Raw genomic sequence first — 21,077 nt, 5'->3', positions numbered from 1 at the left:
TGGGAATAAATTTGCTGAAACCCAGCATGCCTTTCAGCTTTTTGGTTTATTTTCACTATTGATGGTTGATGTCTCTGTATAAGGCATGTAAAGCTGCTTTGCAACTATGGAATTTGCAAAAAGCGATATGTAAATAAAACTGAATTGAATAGTTTAGGCGCAGCTGAAGACTGCAAACCCTTAGATCTTCTTATGTCATGAGTTTTTATAACAATTATACTTTAAAACTAACCGGATAAGTGCTGTTTAACATTGGTCTGGTGTTTGGTTCAAAGTGTTGAAACGTCACACCACGAAACAGAAGTAGAGCTTCCTCTACTGAATGAGAAGCAAAACGTCCTGTTTGTTCGGATGACGTTGGGCCTGCTCCTGTCATTTGCACTGCTTCTATACAACACTGGTTCAAATCCAGACACTATGATACATTTCTGATGAAAGATTATTATAAGTTGCTTAAAATATATATAATTATATTTATGCTTAGTGTATTATATTACATTTGACAATGAATCTCATGATCTCTGGATATGATCTGGGGTAGATTAATTGGCTATTTATAATTTTGATTCAGTACCAGTGAAGCCGTAACCTATGCGCTATTAACACAGTGCTCTACCATTATATCCACATGTGGTTTTATTAACTTTCTGCAGAAGTGTCAGGCTAGCAGTCACATTATAGTCATAGGGAAACTGCTTCTACATTTACATTTATTCATTTGGCAGACGCTTTTCTCCAAAGCGACTTACAAGTAGTTTTATACAGTGGCACATTACTGCAGAGCAAAGGTGCCTTGCTCAAGGGCACTTCAGTCATGACCTGCTGGCACTGAGATTAGAACCGGCAACCTTCTGATCACAAGCCCAACTTTCTAACCAAGTGTTTTTCAAGCGCTCATAAACGATGTGCTCCGAGACATGCTAAACCTTTTTGTATTCGTCTACTTGGACGATATCTTCATCTTCTCGAGCTGCCCCCAGGAACACACGGAGCATGTCAGAAAGTTGCTTAAAAGGCTTCTGGACAGCCACCTATATGTGAAACCAGAGAAATGTGAGTTCCATTCCAACCAAGTGCAATTTCTGGGATTCATATTGGAACCTGGTCGCATCCAAATGGACCCCAAGAAAGTTGAAGCGGTAGCGAACTGGCCTACCCCTAAGAGTGTTAAAGAGGTTCAACGCTTTCTCGGGTTCACTAACTTCTACCGTAAGTTCATTAAGAACTTCAGCTCAGTGGCAGCACCTCTCTCAGCGGTGACCAAAGGCAACAGCACAAGGTTTCAGTGGAACACATCTGCGCAGACTGCTTTCCAGAAGCTCAAACAGTGCATCCTCTCCGCCCCCATCCTGACACTTCCCACAACGGACAAGCCATTCGTGGTGGAGTTCAATGCCTCCGAAGTCGGGGTTGGGGCTATCCTGTCCCAGAGGGGAGAGGACAAGAGGCTTCACCCATGTGCTTTCTTTTCACGCCGACTCACACAGGCTGAGAGGAACTACGATGTGGGGGATCGGGGACTTCTGGCAGTCAAGGTGGCGCTGCAAGAGTGGAGACACTGGCTCGAGGGGGCTTCTCAACCATTTCAGGTGCTCACGGACCACAAAAATCGTATACATGAAAATAAGACATGCGTACGCACAGAAATATTCGGGTTTATAAAACCGTGCGCACGCACATCCTACGCAGTTTTCCCTTAATAAATCACAATCAATTCTAAATGTAGCGCAGCTTTTGCGGCTTCATGTCACGCCCATAGTCCGTGAAACGCCCACAAGTTAATATTCATCGATTGCGAAATTATGCCAAACACAGAGAGGAAATCAAAAAAAGTAACTTCACTCAACGTGAAGTAGAAGTTATCGTTGGCGAGGTGGAAAAGAGGAGAAAAATGTTGTCTGGAGGCCACAGTGTGGGCATTACTAATGCCAAAAAAGGCACTTAAGTGGCAAAAAGTTTGCAGACGCCGTAAATGCTGTAGCCTCACAACATCGGACCGTGGCCGAAAATAAAAAAGAATTGGTCGGACATCAAGGTCAACGCAAAAAAGCGCCTAGCGCTCCATCGCCAGAGTGTGTCTGCCACGGGTGGAGGAAATGGGAAAAAGTTCAGTGCAAATGTAATTTCTTGCAGCTTTCTAAATGGTTGAGACATACGTCATACGTTATTTTATCAAAAATAAAACAAAGGCATATGCATGAATACTATGATTCCGTAGCTTTTACTATGAAAACAACTTTCCCCAGTGGACAATTAATAGGCCTACATCTATCTGTGGCCTGTCTATCTATTTATCTATCTGCTCTGCCAGACGGACACATTGACGAGAATATCAGTTTTGTACATTATTTCGTTCTGTTTACCATATTATTTATGATGATGAATTGCATAATATGCCAAGATTATTGCCGAACATATTTCACTTTTCTTTTTGCAAATATGTGTTAATTTGCATTTCTGTTGTAATTTTCGTGTGATTTTGTTTGTTTTACACTGCAGATCGATCAAACGATTAAAGGCTGTTAATTGTAAGACTTGCTTTGTGAAGTCTTCATGTTATTTATGAGAGGCAGTGTTGCCTTTTCTTTTACACAGCGGTCTACAGTTTCAAACACTTTCACGTGTTTCTTCTCTCTGCCGATGGTGTCGCCATTTCTCATTTCAGCCGTTTTTGTGCGTACGTCTGGGTCAGAGCTTGCGTGAAGGACCGCATATTGTCCCGACAAGTTTGCTTTTTATAAATACCAATTATTGCGTAGAGAGCGGCGTACGCCTTCTTTTGTGCGTACGCAACGTTTATAAATGAGGCCCCTGGAGACTGTAGTATGAGTAACACAGGGAGAAAATCTTTGGAGCCCAGTTCTCAGTCAAACTGTCAGTGGACATATGCAGCTGAATCAAACCAGACAGTGAATAAAGTGAGAGCAGAAGAGCATCTATACACTCATTGAACCGTGAGCTCCTGTAATGCAAAAAACACCTCTAACTTCATTTATTCAATAATCATTAGCTTTATATTAAACAGATATCTCAGTCATGATGTTATATTACCCTATAGATATGCCTTTGCATTGGTTATACGCCAATAGAAAGGTCCTCCAGTCACTGCTGGTTTCTCCTGAGGTTTCAGACAGGGTGAGTGTCATGTACGTGAGAGGTGACTAATATCGGCCAAACGAGAAAACAGTTCAGTGAAAAATTATGTTAATTCAAGAGTTCTTATTCATTCCAAGATTTGTTTTCTTACTCACTTAAGCTAATTCAAGTAAACAGGAAGTACGAAGTAAAAAATGAGTTTAAATGAGAATTTAGACACACTTACTGATCAGCGAGTCAACTTTATTCCCTGAAGTAGACATGTGTTTATACTATTGCCACCAAATAAAGCAAACATTTATAGTGTATTCATTTTACAATATCCGATCTGTATACATTCTTAATGTTTGGAAAAAAACGATGTAATACATTTCTGAAATACATTTAAACTGGTTCAATGAGATCTTTCCTAAACCATGTTTTACTTAAGTACACAGTGCTTTAGACATTCAACCTGTTTTATTCATGCTCAATATGTTATTTGACATTTGACAATAAATCTCATGATCTCTGGATATGATCTGTGATAGATTAATATGCTATTTATAATTTTTATTCAGTACCAGTGAAGCCGTGACCTATGCACTAACACAGTGCTCTATCAATTTAGCCATATGTGCTTTTATTAACTTTCTGCAGAAGTGTCAGGCTAGCAGTCACATTATTGTCATAGGTTAACACTTTTAAAGGAAACTGCTTCTGTAAGTGTATATGTATGTAAATGAATTTACAAAAATACATTTACCAACATTCTTGGTATGGTGAAAAAGGCTTCGAGTTCATTGGTATAGAAACATTCATTGTGGATTGTATTTATGACAATATAAGACTACGTTATATGTTTGAAGTGATTTGGTCATCAGATGTCAAGATTTACATCTATTGTGAAATACAATGACAATTTATTGCCTGTATCTCAACAGCTATACATTAGTGTGCACATGTTTATTTGAAACATGTTATGTTACTTAAAGGAAAAGTTCACAATAGAGTTAAAATGTCATGAGAATTCACTCACCCACAATTTTATGGTGAACTACTAGGATTTACAACGCCATCAAGTGGTGGTTGTCTTAACATTTTATAACATTTCATTCAATAAATAGAATCTCTTCTTCTTCAGACTCATTTTCATCCATCAGCACAACAGTTGTTGAAAGTGTGTTCTTGCAGAATGTGAGTTTTACTTTCTCATTGCAGGATGTTATTGTGATGTTATTGCTCATGTCTGACTCCTTACCATACTTCATCCTTCAAAAAAGTGAAACAAGTGTTAGTAAAACAGGAGTTGTTTGGATCAAATGAAGAGATATAATTTCTCTCAAGATTTATTAAAGAATGTTTTAGATAAGATTATAACACAGACCCTGTAATAATAATCATGCAGTCTGAGTCCATCTGTGAGCTCTGCAAAATTCCTATATTCTTCTCTAACAGCAAACCAGCACCTTCTATACAGTTACATCTGAAACATGAACACATTTCCATTAAAATACTGCGTTTTAAAAACTGAAATCAAAACAGTTGGATTTTTATTGAATTTCACAGAATATTTATTGAAGATTTTTGTTTAAATATCTAGAAAAAGGAATCAGAGAAGTATGTCTCGAACCACAATGGTTTAAAGATGGGTATAAAACATCGTACCTAATCTCCTGAAGATCAGGAGAGGCTTCGGCCAGGGATAGGATCCTCCTCACACAGTTCTCTGTTAGATTGCCAATGTCGAGCGTGACCTTCTGCAGACCAGGAACAGAGCGCAAGATGGACATCAAATCGTCCAAATACTCTTCGTGCTCTTCACAGCTGAATTACATGTTAAAAATACATATAAATGCCCATTTTGCAAATAAATTAAGAATCCACTTATCATTAGTAAAATATGATCGTAAAATTATCTACATATTTAATCACAAAACAAAACGCAGAAGGGAAGAAATGATAAATATAGCAACAAATAAAATTAACAGGTTTGTGGGAAGTTACTTTTATCATATGGACGTTGATCAAAAACACAAGACTTACTTTTCCTCTAAGTCTTTAAGTAAGTCCATTGTTTCAAGAAGTTTGTGTCCATCCACTTTGAGAATGGTTGAACAGGATAACGTAAATGAAACGAATGATGGGATCGTTCTGATCGATTTATGGGATGCCTGAATGTCAACTGTCACCCTTCAACAAATAAATGAAGAAATAATTGTGTAAGCAGTTTGTGATATGTGGAATCTGTGTGATTTTTGTATGACTCTAGACACAAACTTACATGGAGTCTTTGATGTTTTTGGTGATGTTGAGAGATGAACACACATTGAGGTCACTGTCTCTCCTGTCATAGTCCACAAGCAAACTAAAAAGACAGAAACTAAAATTTAAACTGGTGTTTTTAAAAATGTACCTTGAAAGTTGACATATCTCAAAAGTCTACGAGTCATTTTATGAACCCATCAACGCTTAGTAACATTAAATACATTTATGGTTATATTATTTTGTTTAATCATTGAGCAAAACGATCCAAGTGTCAATGTACAGTGTGTAAACCGTTTCCTATGAGCATCTGGTGTAAATTAATAACTTTATCTAGATAGAGGACTTCAAATATATGCAATAAAAATTCTCAACAACTCCAACAGTTCACCAGGTGAGATAAAGATGGTGACCATCAGATTGACATTCAGATGCCCTGCACAAGTTTCTCTCACCAGATGTTCTGGAGACTGTAATATGAGTAACACAGGGAGAAGATCTTTGGAGCCCAGTTCTCAGTCAAACTGTCAGTGGACATATGCAGCTGAATCAAACCAGACAGTGAATAAATTGAGAGCAGAAGAGCATCTATACACTCATTGAACCGTGAGCTCCTGTAATGCAAAAAAACACCTCTAACTTCATTTATTCAATAATCATTAGCTTTATATTAAACAGATATCTCAGTCATGATGTTATATTACCCTATAGATATGCCTTTGCATTGGTTATACGCCACTAGAAAGGTCCTCCAGTCACTGCTGGTTTCTCCTGAGGTTTCAGACAGGGTGAGTGTCATGTTCGTGAGAGGTGACTTTGTATTTTGACCTGACACAATGCTTTTCAAAACAACCCTGAAAATCGTACAGAAATCAGATCAGTATTTCAGCATGAGAAATTCAAAGAGAGGTTATTGACATGTGAGTTTTCAGCGCTTGCTCATCTCCAAATGATCTCGAAGAGAAAATATATCATCAAAATACACTTTCTCAGTATTTATAATTCACAATGTTCCCATGAATCTTCTCTTTCAGTCATTTTCTAAACAGTTTTAACACAAATTCTACAAAAAGATGATGCAGCCGCTCCCGAATGTCATCGGGAGTTTATTTAAAAAACATATATTTAAAAATGTTTTAAAAATGTTTACACAATACAAACCATGATTTCTGATCTTTTTATTATTTGACCGTAGCAAACGAATAAATGAAATAATATTTCTAACCTCCAATTTTTTGATGCATTGTCACTATCACGGGTCATTTTGTGCACTCTGAGTTCAGACGAGAGAACCTCAGAGGAGCAGAGATGTTCTGTGTTGCCCAACTCATCACAATCCCTACAAATACATAGATAGCGTGCATAACTTTTTTAACAGTAGTAACCGTAAAGTCAAGATCACACAGAGTTTAGCAGTGATGCTATCAGATACATACAGTATTGAACATAATCTCACCTGATGTCATTGATGTAGTCACTGAGGGATGAAGACGAGCTTTCTTCATCACTTTCCTCCTGTCCTGCAGTCTGAATCCTGTCATTATGAACAATATAACTTCTATCTAGTTGCACGTATCCCAAAGCATCATGCATCGCATAAAAATAAAACAAATAGCTCCTTTCTATTGTATATACAGGAGCTATTTGTTTTCCCATGCAACAATTTAAACTTTGAATACACTTAGGACATTATTCGTTAAGGGTTTTTAGTCAGTGCATAGTTCTATTTCTATATTATATAAGGGAATAGGGACTGAGGATCTCAGTCAACAAAATTCTGTCTAACATCTTCAGGTTGTTGTAAAACTGTCCTTTTAAAAACATTAAACTTTATTTAAATTTAAAACTGACATCATACCCAAAGCCATTCAGTCTGTCTGAATCACTGTCCTCTTCACTCTCACTGGTCCTGGGAAAACTGCAAAATATCGCTGTTATTATTTGTCTTTCCAAATTGTTCACCTAACATCGTGATGCTTCCATTCTCACCCGAAGAGTTGAGAATTGAGGTCCGGCTTCGTGTCTGGCAGCCTAACGGCCATAAAGCTGAACAACAAAATGATGCAGTTTACAAAACTTTCTATGTGTGTCTTGAGTTATGAAAGCTCTATATACATTCCATATTGTTTAGTTCTCACTTCACTGAACTCAGACGGGGGTTCGTCTTAAGGAGGTCCAGGGCTCTGGAGGCTCCATCAACGGTCATGAATCTAAACACGAGATCCAGATCCTTCAGACCAGACAGAGAGCGCAGGACAGACAGAAGGTCAGCCACACGCTCATCATACTCCAAACAACTATAGTGAAACAAAAACAATATGATCTCATGTGGTCTCTCGCACACATATGAACAAATACAGTGTTGAAAAATGTTCTTACTATTCAGTCAAGACTTTCAGCTGGTTGTAGTTATGAAAGAATCTTTTCCAGTCAGTGTTTCTGTTCTCAGACTCGTCTGTTACTCTGATGGTGATGCAGGGAAGCATTTTGTGTGATGGAGTTTCAAAGAAGCTGATGCCAAAGCCATCTAAGTAATTAGCATGGTTACATCCAACAGACAATCTGCAATAAAAAAGATTAAACATAATGTTTACTGGATGTGGTTCCTAAAATCAAGCAAAGACAGTTCATTACACATATCCTTCAAAGATAAAATCAATCCCAGAATGCACTGTGACATGCATAAATTCTGCTTTCAATACCGTCATCCCTTCCAAGCTAATCGTCAAACTTGGAAACCTAGGCATTAACAACCCTACCTGCAACTGGATTATGGACTTCCTGACGAACAGGCCTCAGCATGTTAGGCCACATCTGCTCCACCACCACCACCCTCAACACTGGTGTACCACAGGGCTGCGTACTGAGCCCCTTTCTCTACTCCCTTTTCACACTCGACTGCAGGCCTGTGAACGGATCTAACCCCTTCATCAAGTTTGCAGACGATACAACAGTGATTGGTCACATCAGCAACAACGATGAGACTGCATACAGCGCATCACAGGGACTACACTTTCTCCCATTGAGGACATCCAGAAGAAACGCTGTCTGCATCGAGCTCGCAGCATTCTCAAGGACTCCTCTCACCCCGCTCATAGACTGTTTACTCTCCTGCCTTCCTGTAGGCGCTTCCGGTGCCTCCGGACAAGAACCAGCAGACTAAGAAACAGCTTTTTTCCCAGAGCTTTTTCATTATTGAACTCTGCCCCCCACTGATTCCACTACCTCTCTTACCTTGAAATCCAAGCTGCTATAACATCGTTTACACTGCACTACAGGGCTACATGCATGACTGAACTGTACACAACAGTACTTCATGTTATCTGCTCTACTGGACTGTTTTCACACACACAGCATAATTTGCACTCTATACTGCTCACTTGCACATCTGGAATATGCTCATTTGCACTAATGGTCCACTTTCATAACTGCACTAACTTATCTACTGCACTGTAACTCTATTAACTGCATCTACTCATCTATTGCACTGTAACCTCAATAACTGCATTAACTAATCTACTGCACTGTAACTCTATCAACTGCATCTGCTCATCTATTGCACTGTAACCTCAATAACTGCATTAACTAATCTACTGCACTGTAACTCTATCAACTGCATCTGCTCATCTATTGCACTGTAACCTCAATAACCGCATTAACTAATCTACTGCACTGTAACTCTATCAACTGCATCTGCTCATCTATTGCACTGTAACCTCAATAACTGCATTAACTAATCTACTGCACTGTAACTCTATCAACTGCATCTGCTCATCTATTGCACTGTAACCTCAATAACTGCATTAACTCATCTACTGCACTGTAACTTTAATAACTGCATTAACTCATCTACTGCACTGTAACTTCAATAACTGCATTAACTATTCTACTGCACTGTAAAATTATTAACTGCATCTACTCATCTTCTGGACTGTAACTTCAATAACTGCATTAACTCATCTATTGCACTGTAACCTCAAAAACTGCATTAACTAATCTACTGTACTGTTACTCTATTAACTGCATCTACTCATCTATTGCACTGTAACCTCAATAACTGCATTAACTCATCTACTGCACTGTAACTCTATCAACTGCATCTACTCATCTATTGCACTGTAACCTCAAAAACTGCATTAACTAATCTACTGCACTGTTACTCTATTAACTGCATCTACTCATCTATTGCACTGTAACCTCAATAACTGCATTAACTCATCTACTGCACTGTAACTCTATCAACTGCATCTACTCATCTATTGCACTGTAACCTCAATAACTGCATTAACTCATCTACTGCACTGTAACTCTATCAACTGCATCTACTCATCTATTGCACTGTAACCTCAAAAACTGCATTAACTAATCTACTGCACTATAACTCTATCAACTGCATCTACTCATCTATTGCACTGTAACCTCAATAACTGCATTAACTAATCTACTGCACTGTAACTCTATCAACTGCATCTACTCATCTATTGCACTGTAACTTCAATAACTGCATTAACTCATCTACTGCACTGTAACTCTATCAACTGCATCTACTCATCTATTGCACTGTAACCTCAATAACTGCATTAACTCATCTACTGCACTGTAACTCTATCAACTGCATCTACTCATCTATTGCACTGTAACCTCAATAACTGCATTAACTCATCTACTGCACTGTAACTTTAATAACTGCATTAACTCATCTACTGCACTGTAACTCTATCAACTGCATCTACTCATCTATTGCACTGTAACCTCAATAACTGCATTAACTAATCTACTGCACTATAACTCTATCAACTGCATCTACTCATATATTGCACTGTAACCTCAATAACTGCATTAACTAATCTACTGCACTGTAACTCTATCAACTGCATCTACTCATCTATTGCACTGTAACTTCAATAACTGCATTAACTAATCTACTGCACTGTAACCTAATTAACTGCATTAACTCATCTTCTGGACTGCAACCTATTATTAACTCTTATACTGCACCGTAACTTTAATAACCGCATTAACTCATCCACTGCACTGTTACTTCAACAACTGCATTAACTCACCTATTGCATTGCAACTTTAACAGCTAATGTCAATAATCTATGCACACTTAAATCACTTGCACTATTGTTTAGTCTAAATTATTATCTGCTCATTTATTACCTGTACATTAATGTTCATAGTGTTAATGTTCATAGTATATAGTCATCTGTATATATTGTTCATAGTACATACCTACTGTCATATTTTCATAGAACATACCTACTGTAAAATATTTTTATAGTCCATGCCCACTGTATAATATTTTTCTAATATTGTATTCTGTATTTATTCACTGTATATCCTGCACTTGCTAATTGCACTTCTGGTTAGACCTAAACTACATTTCGTTACACTGTACTTGTATATGTGTAATGACAATAAAGTTGAATCTAATCTAATCTAATAAAGATATGAGTCATTCAGAATGGCAGTCAATGGTTTGTAAACAATTTGTTCAATACAGAAAAGCAGAGACCAGGGGTCTGCTTATTCAACTTATATTTGATAGATTTGATTTGGTTCCTTAATAGGTTTCTGAAACAAAGAACCAGTTCCTGCAGTGAAAGACATGATCAGATGGTTTCTTACCTAATTCCACCTTGTCTGACAATGCCTAGACTTTCTGCATCACCAACAAGAGAAAAACTTGTTTTCAACCTGCCAAGAAGAGAATGTGTTAAAAAACAGCACCTTTAAAAAAAGCATTGTACAGTGATGGATTTAGACGGTAATACTACATGAAACTACCAGATTCATATACTGTAACTTACTGAACATGAAGTAAACTGGAACAAGACAGAAAGAGAGCGATCAGCCCCGCAGCCCAGATCTCATTCAGACTGTTTAACCACAGTTTGATTTCCTTAAGACCAGGAACAGAGTGAAGAAACACCAACAGAGAATCTACACTCTCATCCAGCTCTGGGGATCTAATAAAATATAAAAAAGTAAGGTCTGAACCCAATTACTATTATTAAACACGCCAATACACTATGATAACAGTTCTATATTTCAAAACTCACTTTTCTGTCAACTGGATAAGCCGGTCGATCCCCCTAAAAAGTTTCTCCCAAGTGACACTCGAATCTTCGAGAGGAGAAACACTGAGGTTGAGCTTCACAAGAGCTGATTTGTCACATGGGTGTGAACTTATAGGCTCTTCGCTGGTACGGTTTCTACAGAGATATTTGAAATCATAAATATATTTAAGTTACTCAGACCACTTTGATTTAGAAAACAACACGATATAGGATAAACTCTTACACATGATAAGCCCAGCTGTCTATCGACAGAATCAAAGATGGATTATCTCTTTCGCTGTCATGCATCTTGTACCTGCAAAACACAATAATTTCAATTTCCGTAGAATCACATACATGAACAAATGAATCGGATCAAAATAAAAGGTGGCTTACCGCTCGTATGGCTGTCTGAAGACTGAAAATGTTGAACAGACTCTTTCCACGTCACTTATTATGAGGTTGCTCACTTGAAACCTGCAGGAGACAAAGAAATCGTAAAATGTATAACTTAGTTGACCTCTAAATATAGACAAACATTGATGAACATGCTGACGGTCAATGAGATAAAAACATGAAAGATAAATGAATGTACACATGCAAAAACGTATGCAAACAATATTTTCTCGTACATAATGTGAGAGATTTTAGGATTGACGTGCAAAAATGACAGAATCCTAGAGGTCCAAATCTCTGTTAGGTGATCTGTGCGTATGTCCACCTCAACTAAACCAGGAACAGACTTCAGGTATGACAGAAGTAAATCCACATTCTCACTAAACTCTGCATCTTTTCTGGAAACAAATGTAAACATATACAATTCTGAGATAAAAATGGCAGAGGAATAAAGGTGGTCTGAAGAAAAGTATGAGTACTCACACGTCTGAGAAGCATCTGAGGTGATGGCATATCTCAAGGAAGTACCTCCAATCCACTGCTGATATTGTGGAACGGTCAGAGAAAGCAAAGGATATTTTTGAAAGAGCCTGATAATAATGAGCACCATGTTTTTTCAAGATTTTACTGTGATCCTCTTCTGTGTGCCCAACAGTCAGCCTGAAATGTCCAAGACAAAATATATTTTATAGAGAGGTCAGGAAGAGTAGATGGAGGGGGCAAAGGCGATGATATTCATCTTACATGTTGGCATATTTGAGTGACAAATCTTATATTCTGTTGTAAACAGATAACACATATAACTGAAAGCAATGCAAAGTATTTGTATGACTGGGTCAAAGGTGCGGGACGTCCAGTACCAGAAGGAATTCTTTTTGCTCTCCATTGTGAACTCCGAGCAGAGACTCTGCTCCCTGTTGTCTGCATGACTGGCGATACAAATGCTGTGAAGAACAAACAAGAAGAAAGAGTCTCAACTCTACATGTGGTGAGTATTTATGTCATACATTTGTGCGCATGATAGTTTACCTAAACTCTTTCCCCATCATGTCTTTTATGAGGAAGTTCATGGTTATATCTGCATTGGTGTAGGTGATGGTTCTCACTGAGAGGCGAATGTTACCCACTGATTGTTGTTCATTGAGGGTTTTTAAGATCTTCCGCAAACTCTCATCTGATAGATCTCCATCCTCAATTCTGCAACACACACAAATCCATCACTTTATTTATGATCTAACAAAATGTAAAAATCTGATTGTGTTGTCATAATTGTCACATCCAGCCAATGTGGATTTGTGGTAATACAAATAGGTAAAAACATTATTATTGCATCATATCGAAATATGAACATCTATCATAAGATTGAAGAAGAAAAGGAGAATATTTTTTTAAAGCTCCACAGGCAAGCTCTATGTGGTTAAGAGGATAACCTAGTTAACCCCATGTGTTTAGTTAACCATAATCATAGTATTACAATGTCTGGATCTCATTTGCGATGGTTCTTTTTTTACAGTTACTCCCTTAAAAGTGCTTTAACGGTTCTTCACGGCGATGCCACAGAAAAAAACTTTTTTGGTTCCACCATTCAGTCAAAGGTTCTTTAAAGAACCATCTCTTTCTAAAATAAACCCTTTTTGTTTTGGTTCTTTATGGAACCAAAATGTTCTTTTATGGCATTTTCTATGGAAGCACCTTTCTTTAAGAGTGTATGTTGAAGTAAGAATAACCTATAAATCAAAACATCGAGAACATTACATCAGATTGTTAATGTTCTTCTTCCTCCCCAGCGCTGAAATCAGGAGATCGACATCCGTGTCAGACATGTAGTTAAAATCCAACCTTAAAAACATTTCGAACAAGAAATATTTAAATATAAATAAACAATCAAAGACACTTCAGTGCGCATTTTGAAAAGCTCTTACCGCAGATTGTTACACCTACAGATTGCCGAATGAAGCGCTTTCAGATTTTCTGCACTGCACCTAAGTTCCATGTTGCTTATGCGTGTACTGTACTGAAGACAATACATGACGACCTGACAGTCGATCCCCTTCAAAGTCCAGTGTATGTGAATACCCGACCCTTCCCACAGCTTCATAACCTTCTTCAAAACATCCCTTTCGTGAAGCTCGTAAAGACAGTGAAGAATAAAATCGCTCATGTAAAACGTGTTCATGGTGTTCTTCAGTATCACTCTGCTGATCCACTTTTCCAACTGCGCCCGGATGATGGCAGATGTCGACCGCTGTTGTTCCCCCATGAAAAGACGGCTCACCTTCTTGTTGGAGAGACCAAAGAGGAACCGGATTACAGGTAGGAGATGGTTGTTGTGCCTCCCATTGCCAGCTGATTCAAGAAGTTTCTTAACTTTTATTTTCGCTTGTGATTTATCTGTTAACATGTAGGAGAGAGCGCAGAAGAATTCCTGAAAGCTGAGGTGCATAAACCCAAACATCTCTTTGAGAAACGTTCTGTCCTGTTGGCGAAACGTGCACAAAAAGGGAATGTTCGGAACATCTGAGATTGATTTCGGAAAACTGCTTTTGTGAAACAGGATTTTACGTTTCGGCGTTCCAGTTTCCGCTAGCTGGCCCAAACTCTTGAGGAGGTGAAACTCTTTCTCACGATCTAAATTACAATGATGTTTCAAGATTGTGAACATGAAGTCAACAAAAATAGAGGTGGTGGTGGTCAGCTCACTGGTTCTGACGCCGTCTTTCCCGTTCTTCTTAAAAATTGTGCAGATGATCCAGCAGAAGACAGGAACGAAGCAAACGGTGTAGAGCATCTCGTGCACTTTCACCTGCTCGTACACTTGTTTGGAGAACTCATCATCCTCGAAGAACTTTTGGAAGTACTCAATCACTCCTTTCTCTGAGAAACCTAAGATCTCCGTGAAAGTCTGTGGCTTTTTAAGAACGCCCTGCAGATTATCTATAGCTGCTGACCTTGTAGTGACCAGCAGAGAGGAATCTCTCATCATCCTTCCTTTAAGAAGAGAGCAGAGGATGGTCGACGGAAGGCTTTTGATGTCTGGTTTTGGTGGAAATGATTCTTTGGACGCAGACAAAATGAGTTCGTCGAAGCCATCGATAATGAACAAGGTTCTCTGTGGTGTGTCCTTTAAGATCTGAGCGATCTCGTTTGGAGTTAAACTGCAGTCCAAGATTTCAACCAGACTCATTTCACCGGAAAGACTATTGAACTCCTGGCATCTCAGATAAAACACAACATCAAAGAGCCCAGCATAAAGCTCTCCAGAGGCCCAATCCAGAAAGATCTTTTGAGCTGTGATGGATTTCCCGCTTCCAGAGTCTCCCTGGAGAATAACAGCTCTCGGCACGTCTTTGTGAGCCTCGCCTTTTGGACTAAAAAGTCGATCAAGGCTGATGTTTTTGTTTCTCTGGTTGGTTCTGAAGTTGAAGAACTTTTCCCCTCTTGAACGCATCTCCTGCTCTTTCTCTTCTCTTTCTTTGTGTCTCTGAACAATCGTCGGGTCGATGTAGCGGTCATTCAGCAGCACCTGTTCACCAGCACGAGAGGTGTATTCTGTCAAGTATTCATACTCGGACAGTATAGACTTCTTGTATTGTGTGATCAATGTGTTTGTATCTGCGAAAAAAGAGAGACATGATACTCAGCTCAAAATCTGCTCAATAAATATAACTAACTGTTTCAGTTTTTAATGCTAAATGAGATAAACGTTTGAACAAAATACAACCATCAGAACATTAAGCCCAACTCAAAATGTCAAACTGACATTTTGAAGATTTATATGTAATATAATAATTTTAGGCCTATGGACCAACTGCGAAGTTGATGCTAAATAAACAATTAGAATTGAATAAACAATTCACAATAATATGCAAAACAACATTTGACATGACAGTGCATATTTACATATTTTAAAATGATGGCTTTTTAAAGATTTATAACATAGAAGCATACAAATGAGATGAAACATGAGCTGACAACAGAAGTATCCGAAACCGAAAGTGGGCGCACTGGCAAGGTTACACAATAGCAAGCTTGTGCACATCAATACCTTTGTCGGCCGACACTGACATCAATAATTTTGCATCTTTGTAGCTCCTTAAATGTTGTACTTTTGCCTCCGCCATTCCGCAAAATCTTAGGTAAAAACTAACTTGCCACCGAGAGCGCTTAACGTGACGTCATCACCTACCACGTCACTACCATTTGATCCATAAATAAAAATTAAACAAGCACAAAAAATATAAAAATTAAAAGCAGAGTTATTTCACCCCTGTAGTATAAATAAAAACACACACCTGTGATGTCCGCTGCAGTTTCTGCACCGAGAATAAGAAAACAATTGATTTAGATTAAAAAGTCAAGTATTTTTCTGCATATTTTTTGCATTTCCTACTACAAAAAATGAACGCACCTGTAAAATAATTTGTTATGTTTATGTTTCCTGTGACCGTTACGTTTGATAGCACTGGCGCTGAAAGGTTACTGCCATCGTGAGCTGAGATGCTGACGCTAGAAACCCCCGCACAATGAGGCTCCATGGATGCTGCCTTATCTTCTGCAAGCACACGAAACAGTAGATCAAGATCAACATGGTGCAGCCGGTGGTTGGAAGGATTTGAGAATACATTTTAATAGTTTAAAACAGAACCAGAGTTTGATCTTTATTTGTAGTAAAACTATGGTCAATAATGAATTAATAAACCCATATGGATAAAGTGCCAGTGTAGCCACGCATGCAGCTCCCCCTGTTGGACAGGCACTTGCAGCAAAGCATCTTAAGGTATCTTATAAACAGCTGTGTTAACTTCATGAGGCGTTAAACACCTATGTGCTATACAGTGGGAACTTAAGTTTACACTCAGTACTTAACCTAAAAGCTTGAATTAAAACTATAAACCCGAAGAAACAACCTAAACTTGTGGACCAAAATATAGGTAACTAAACTATTTATGACATCACTATTACTTACGGAACCAGACGAAGAAACAAAACGTGCAAGTTAACAAAAAACGACATACACTAAGAATGGCTGTCTATGTGGACATTTACAAAAAGTTTTATAAAGTAATCCTTTCGGCAACTTACACATCAAGAAGTGGTTTTGTGTAGCCCACTGGATCAACGATCACCACAACGGATTCGATACACTTTCACTTTCATTTCATTGAAAAAAGAGACTTCAACCTCAATATAAACTGAATCCGATGTAAGATGCGTTATTTATTGTCATTCCCCTCATACAAGAGACAAAAAATTTTTTTAAATATGCGTATTCACTATTTATTTTATCACAAAGAGAGTCCTTGAAATGCAGACTAGTGTGAGTCTGGTATAGAAAAAGGCACTATCAATGAAATAATTTAGGAGGTTCTAGGGGGAGCAGTGCACCTGTGCCAACAAGCTTGGACCCCCTGTGGCCCCCCTAAATGTGGAGTGTGAAATAATTTGTACAAAACGTATTTGTCGCGATCGTTTTTTACATCCGTTATTAGACCTGTTAGACAGTGGCAATGCGGAACAGAAATGTCACCCACACATTTTCTAGAGGGGCTGCTTAAAGCGGAACACAACAGAACATGTGCATGTGCAGGTTATTTACTACTCAGAAGTTGGTGGACGTTTTGCACGAATATTATAGTTGAAGACTTCAAGCAAAAAGTAAATATAGAGGTGAGTAAAGTTGTTAATGTGTTGTATTATGTATATGTAAATGCATAACGTTAGATCAGCTAAACTTAACCTGGCCGTTTGTTATTTTGTGGCAGTTTGAAAGGGATATGATCAACAAACACATGGTTCTGAGTGTTTTTACTCAGTTAAACGAGTTGTAACATTAAACGTTTAGACATAGTTAGTTTCCTAGCAAATCAGTTATTTTCAGTAAATTAATTCATAAGCTTCGTGGTCCCCGTTGCTTTTGCTCTATAGTTCTCAGCTTCTCGCCAAAATGAAGAGAAAGAAGGACATCATGTCGTTCTTCCAAAGAAAAGATAAGGTAGACAGTGAGACAGAGCCAGATGGTTCAGGTGTGGAGAGAGCAAGAGAGAGCAAGAGAGCCTGCAGAGAGAACAGGAAGAGTTGTCCATTGGAGAGACGGAGAGTGAAGGAATAGTAGAGGAAAGTGAGACAGATGGAGAGGCTGAGAGTGAGACAACTACAGAGGAGCCACATGTTTCCACTAGCAGTGGACCATCAGGTTTGTGCTGTTGAATCTGTAAAGCAGTGCAATATGTCAGGTTATATGGTGTTTATAGAAATGTATTCTTATTTAACATGCTATGAGCTTGTGATATCAGGTGGATTTCACAAGTTGCCTGATACCAGTTGTACAATAACAATGCTTCTCAATAAATTAGAATGTCATCGAAGAGTTCATTTATTTGAACATAACAGGGGAAACTAATATATTATATTAAACGCATTACATGCAAGGTGAGATATTTCCAGCCTTTATTTGTTATAATTTTGATGATTATGGCTTACAGCTTACAGAAACCCACCAATTCCATATCTCAGAAAATTAGAATATTACATGAAATCACACTGTAATTACACAGTTATCCCATGGTCATTGAACCAGGTTTAGGTTATTTTGGCAGTGTGGGCAGCTGCAAGTCCTGCTGGAAAATAAAGCTTGTCATCTGAAGGAAGCATGAAGTGCCGTAATCATCAAAATTATAACAAATAAAGGCTTGAAATATCGCACTTTGTATGTAATGAGTCTATATACTATATTGGTTTCACCTGTTAAGTTGAATTCCTGAAATAAATTAACATTTCCACGACATTCTAATTTATTGAGAAGCACCTGTATATCTCAAATTAGCCAAATATTTTTTATGATTCTTTTTAAATTATTCATTCAGGGTAGGAAAAAGAAAGAGTAAACAAATAAATAAACAGGCTTGAGTAATCATAACATTAGTAATAACAACAAAAAGACATGACAGAGTAAAAGTGAAGGTGGTAAAATAGATACATTCTCATCAGCAAATAATGGAAAACTGAAAAATACTACGTTAGACAAACAAAGTAATAAGTGCACTTAAAACTTAATTCTCAATATTTATGTAAATGAAAACTATTTGCTAAAATGAAAAGGGTATACATACTTTTAATATATGTATGTGTATATATATATATATATATATATATATATACTTTCTTTGACAGATATCAGCAAATCCCGGGAAGAACCACCGGTGCAGCCGATGATTAATATATACCCAAGAACTCTGATGGCTGACCGGAGGAGGAGCTTCAAGGCAGCCTGGAACCTAGGGCTGTCAACTTTAGTCGTTTAGTCGACTAATCGGTCGATGCCGTCTTGGTCGACTGACATTCTCATTGGTCGACCAGTTGCCTATTTTTTTTAGCCTATGTTTCATCCCCAACTTTAAATACTTTAATTTCGGCTATTTAAAAAAAATCACTTAATTTTCAAAGAATTGTATTATTATTATAGTTGTATGTATTATTGATGTCTTTTCGTTGTTGTTTTATAAATGTTCTATGACGATTGTTTAATAAATGTTCAATCAAAATGCAAAACATCGCGTCTTTTTTTTTTTTTTTTAGTCGACTGATCGCTGCGCAGGACAGGACTTTGGTCGACTAAGCATTTCTTTGGTTGACTACAGCCCTACTGGAACCATATCCACCCCTGGCTTGAATATTCCAAACAATCAGACTCTGTGTTTTGTTATGCCTGCAGGCATTTTAGCCCTCCCAAAGTCTCAGAGACGGTATTTGATTCAAAATTGGGATTTAACAATTGGAAGAAGGCAATTTACAAACAGGGAGGATTTGCAATTCATGCAAGGTCTGAGCGGCACAAACAAGCAATGATTACATGGAGAGACTATCAGAAAGCTGTAAAAAGTAATGCAACACTGGTAAATGCCCTAAACAAGGAACACAACAAACAGGTTCAAGAAAATCGTGACTATATTAAAACAATAGGAGAAATACTGCTACTTACAGCCACACAAAACATTGCACAAAGAGGACACAATGAGTCTGCAGAGTCAGATAATAAAGGGAACTTCATGGCAATCTTAGAAACAATAGCTAAGCATGACAAAACTGTGCAAAAAAGGTTGAATTCCATTCATAATGCAAAATATACCAGCAAAGGGATTCAGAATGAGGTTCTGAGTTGTTTGGCAGACATGGTTCGAACTAAAATTATAGAAGAAGTGAAAGACTGAGGTCTATAGAATAATGGCAGATGAAACAAAAGATGTAAAAAAAGGAGCAGATATCTCTAGTACTCGGGTACTATTTCAGTGGAGCTGTCCATGAGAGCTTTCTCCACTTTGAATCGGCTGAACGACTAGATGCAGCAGGGCTTACTGACAAAATCATACACGTATTAGAAAGTCATGGTCTTGAATACAAAAACAACCTAGTAGGCCAAGCATATGACGGTGCTTCAGTTATGAGTGGGAAGCATTCAGGTGTCCAGGCACGCATTAAAGAACAAGCAAAGCATGCTTTTTACATCCACTCCAATGCACACTGTCTGAACTTAGTTTTAGTGGATACAGTCAAAGCTATCCCTGAGATAGGAGAGTTCTTCTCCTTACTAGAAAGACTGTATGTCTTCACATCTGGGTCATATGTGCATCAAAAATGGCTTAGCAGACAGAAAGAATTGTACCCAGGTGCACCGGCTAGAGAGCTTCAGAGGCTAAGCGACACTCGCTGGGCATGTCGATATATGGCTCTAGATACTATTATGGATAGATTGCCTGCCATTAAGCGAGTACTGCAAGACATAGTTCAAGAACACAGTGGTAACAGATCTGTTGAGGCTAGAGGTCTGCTTGCACAGATAGATTTACAGTTCCTTGTGTGCCTTGTTACCCTCCATAAAGTGTTTGGAGAAGCAAAATTGATATCAGATATGCTACAGTCTTCATCACTTGACCTATCAAAGGCTGTTGATTTAGTTGAAGCCTTAGTTCAGACTTTGAATGACTACAGGGATGAGTAATTTTTTGATGACCTATGGAATGAAGTGTTGAAGACAGCTGAGCAACGTGATACTGCAATAGAGCCCCCTGCAAAACGACCAAAAAAGCTAAGCTCTCAATTTAATGCAGACTGTGTACTCAGTACAGTAGGTCAGAGGTCAGATTCAGAACGAGAAAAAGATAGTTTTCGTACAACCCTTTTCTACCCTGTTTTAGATCAGATGCTCAATGAGCTTAACAGATGGTTTTCTAGCAAAAACTGTGAAATAATGACTGGCATCCAAACTCTAAACCCTACAAGTGA

General features: G+C 38.1%; 1 protein-coding gene across 2 annotated transcripts; it reads right to left on the bottom strand.

Annotated features, from left to right (window-relative positions):
- Positions 1-3,320: 3,320 nt before the first annotated feature.
- LOC306892254 (uncharacterized protein) lies at positions 3,321-16,953 on the bottom strand. 2 transcript variants are annotated; one of them, XM_079453223.1, is made up of 27 exons: positions 16,881-16,953; positions 16,207-16,350; positions 16,091-16,111; positions 13,721-15,410; positions 13,554-13,637; positions 12,828-12,995; positions 12,659-12,742; positions 12,282-12,458; positions 12,035-12,196; positions 11,799-11,879; positions 11,647-11,718; positions 11,406-11,558; positions 11,154-11,312; positions 10,972-11,040; positions 7,720-7,902; positions 7,479-7,637; positions 7,330-7,386; positions 7,199-7,258; positions 6,797-6,874; positions 6,566-6,679; positions 6,045-6,194; positions 5,796-5,954; positions 5,360-5,443; positions 5,122-5,268; positions 4,744-4,902; positions 4,463-4,561; positions 3,321-4,347 (listed from the first exon to the last, which is right to left on the bottom strand). In XM_079453223.1, exons 2-27 carry the CDS (start codon positions 16,331-16,333, stop codon positions 4,188-4,190), a joined length of 4,656 nt encoding a protein of 1,551 aa, XP_079309349.1. In that variant the 5' UTR covers positions 16,334-16,350; positions 16,881-16,953; the 3' UTR covers positions 3,321-4,187. The 2 variants fall into 2 exon arrangements, with proteins under 2 accessions (XP_079309349.1, XP_079309350.1); XM_079453224.1 differs by lacking the exons at positions 16,091-16,111; positions 16,207-16,350; positions 16,881-16,953 and adding an exon at positions 15,844-15,972.
- Between the last annotated feature and the right edge of the window lie 4,124 nt (positions 16,954-21,077).

The sequence above is a fragment of the Barbatula barbatula genome (genome assembly GCF_947034865.1).
Source record: "Barbatula barbatula genome assembly, chromosome: 3".
Lineage (NCBI taxonomy): Eukaryota > Metazoa > Chordata > Actinopteri > Cypriniformes > Nemacheilidae > Barbatula > Barbatula barbatula.
The sequence above is the reverse complement of the archived record's forward strand: the minus strand, read 5'-3'. Positions and strand labels throughout refer to the sequence as shown.